We start from the raw sequence: 2,500 nt of genomic DNA, 5'->3' as shown, positions 1-2,500 counted from the left end.
TGTACGTGTGTGTATGTTCAAACGTCTGTCAGACGTTCGTACATACACACACGTACAGAGGCATTTATAGATATCGGTAGATAAATTATAATAGGATATTATGAGCCAGAATAATAACGTGGAGACAGAAGACATTTCTTCCAGCATACGATTGGGATTGTCTCACAACAGCATTGCACCTAGATAGGCTAAAAACAGATTGGTCTGTACAGAATTTGGGGTCCCCTCAATGTGTGTGTGAGAGAGAGAGATGGACTGTGTGTTGTGTGTGCTGCGGGTGTGTGTGTGTGTGTCCGTCCATCCGTGCGCATGCGTGTGTGTGTGTGTGTGTGTGTGTGTGTGTGTGTGTGTGTGTGTGTGTGTGTGTGTGTGTGTGTGTGTGTGTGTGTGTGTGCATACAGATCCAGCACCAGACAAAGACTGGTTGGCTGGACAACCTCTACCCAGAATGCAACAGAGGATGGTGTGATGAGAAAGTTTCTGTGGCTAATCTCTGAGCAAACACGCACGCGCGCGTGCACACACACACACACACACACACACACACACACACACACACACACACACACACACACACACACACACACACACACACACACACACACACACACACACACACACACACACACACACACACACACACACACGGGCACAAGGTGAAGAGTAGCCACTAGCCATGCAACTCCAGTACATTGTGCGTAGATTCCTCAGAGGTAAACAAACAAACAAACACGCACGCACGCACGCACGCACGCACGCACGCACGCACGCACGCACGCGCGCACGCACGCACGCACGCACGCACGCGCGCACGCGCGCAGGCACGCAGGCACGCACTGAATATATAACATCAATTTAGCAACACAGTTTCTCACTGCTCTGCTTAAACCTTTTTCTTCTACTCTAAACAAAACATCCTTTGTACCCTGATTGTTGAAATGAATAAAAACATCACACCCGTGTGAACTGAGCGGTGCAGACTGCTCAACAACACCACTGGCTGGCTGCATTAAAAAGTAAAATCTCTTTCGTAATACCGTATTTTTCCAAATAGTGACCCTGCCCCATAGCCGCCCATTTCCTAATGGGGGTCTGACACCATTTTGCGTAATAAATGCCTCGTCCAAATAATAGCCCCTGTCCGTATAAACGACGGGCCGTTATTTGCCAATGTAGTCTGGCTCATTAATATTTTGTTGAATGATGGTGCACAGAAAATACAAGATCTATAAGCTCCAAGTGTCACGTCCGCAGCCGTTGTGAGATTGCAGGTCTTCTACTTTCGGCACGCCACTCACCGTGAATCCAAGCAGAGGTCCAAGTATAGATTATAGAACACCGCTACACCAAAGTCATCCGCATCTCTCTCAGACTCAGAGGACACCAAAGTCCTCTGTTTTAACACACCAATTCACAACCGATTGAATTCAAAGTGTTATTTTCACTATTATCACTGGGTGTATAAATCAAGTTTATATATACTGTATATATATTTTTTATATGGAACGATATGGAGAGAGGGGCGGACGTTGGGTAATAATGTCCAAACGCGTCCCCAGTGCGTGGAACGGAACGGGAAGAGTTGATGTGCACTGAGCGGTGGCTCTTGAATTAAGAGATTGCGCTTGTCATTACATTTTCTACTGACACTTACAGTATGTGTAGCCTATCAATTATGGTTTAAGGCTACAGCTTATAATGAAGGCATTTGGATTTGCGGTGCCGCACTGTGCCGTGCGCGATCATCAATGACATTGCTATCCAGAGAGAGAGGGGAACAGATATGTTCAGCATCAGATAATTATGCATACAAGTTCGGTTTCGCTCAGAAGCTTTTTTCCTGTCCTTTGTGTATGAGAGGACATACACTGTCCTATGGCACATTCAAAGATAAAGTTGACATACTATTCAGCGGGGATAGCCTAGGCTATATTAGATGCAGCTGTTATTTTATCCGTGCACAGCCTAATTGATAAAATAGCTTCGCAACTGGGAGGTCGGGGTTCGATCCCCGGCCGGGTTATACCAAAGACTGTAAAAATGGGACGGTCAGACTGAATTAAACACATCCGTTTCTTTCTTTTGGTAAATGTACGTTAATCACATTAACCACTTAAACCCCTGCAGGATCCGTATTATGAGGAAGGCTTTAGCTGACAATAGCAGGCTGTTAGTTTCAGGCTATTTTCAGCGGAATGTTTCCCCACAATGACAAAAAAAACAGACAGACATACTAGTACAGAGCCCTGTGGGACTCCGCTATACACTATAATATAGGGTTTAAATGGTTAACCTTGGCATCCCTATTTTTGGGGGGAAAGAAAATGTGGTCAACCTTTTTTCTATTAAAAAAATGCAATGCATTGTGAGCTTGTAGATCGGCTATTCTCTCTATTTGTCGGGAGACGAAGTACATATACAGTAGGGTTTAAGTGGGTACAAATGGAACCCTTCCCTCAGCCATTAACCCCCCCCCCCCTCCCCCACTACACTGTCAGGT

General features: G+C 45.6%; 1 protein-coding gene across 1 annotated transcript in view; it reads left to right on the top strand.

Annotated features, from left to right (window-relative positions):
- LOC306926161 (glypican-5-like) overlaps nt 1–2,500 on the top strand; it is a gene marked incomplete at its 3' end in the record, with an annotated part of 62,590 nt that overhangs the window by 15,804 nt on the left and 44,286 nt on the right. The window contains exon 5 of the mRNA XM_079505424.1: nt 2,499–2,500. This exon is cut by the window's right edge and continues 159 nt beyond it. Coding sequence (XP_079361550.1) covers nt 2,499–2,500 — 2 coding nt within the window. The remainder of the gene's footprint in view (nt 1–2,498) is intronic.

The sequence above is a fragment of the Electrona antarctica genome, assembly GCF_951216825.1.
Source record: "Electrona antarctica genome assembly, chromosome: 7".
Lineage (NCBI taxonomy): Eukaryota > Metazoa > Chordata > Actinopteri > Myctophiformes > Myctophidae > Electrona > Electrona antarctica.
The sequence above is the reverse complement of the archived record's forward strand: the minus strand, read 5'-3'. Positions and strand labels throughout refer to the sequence as shown.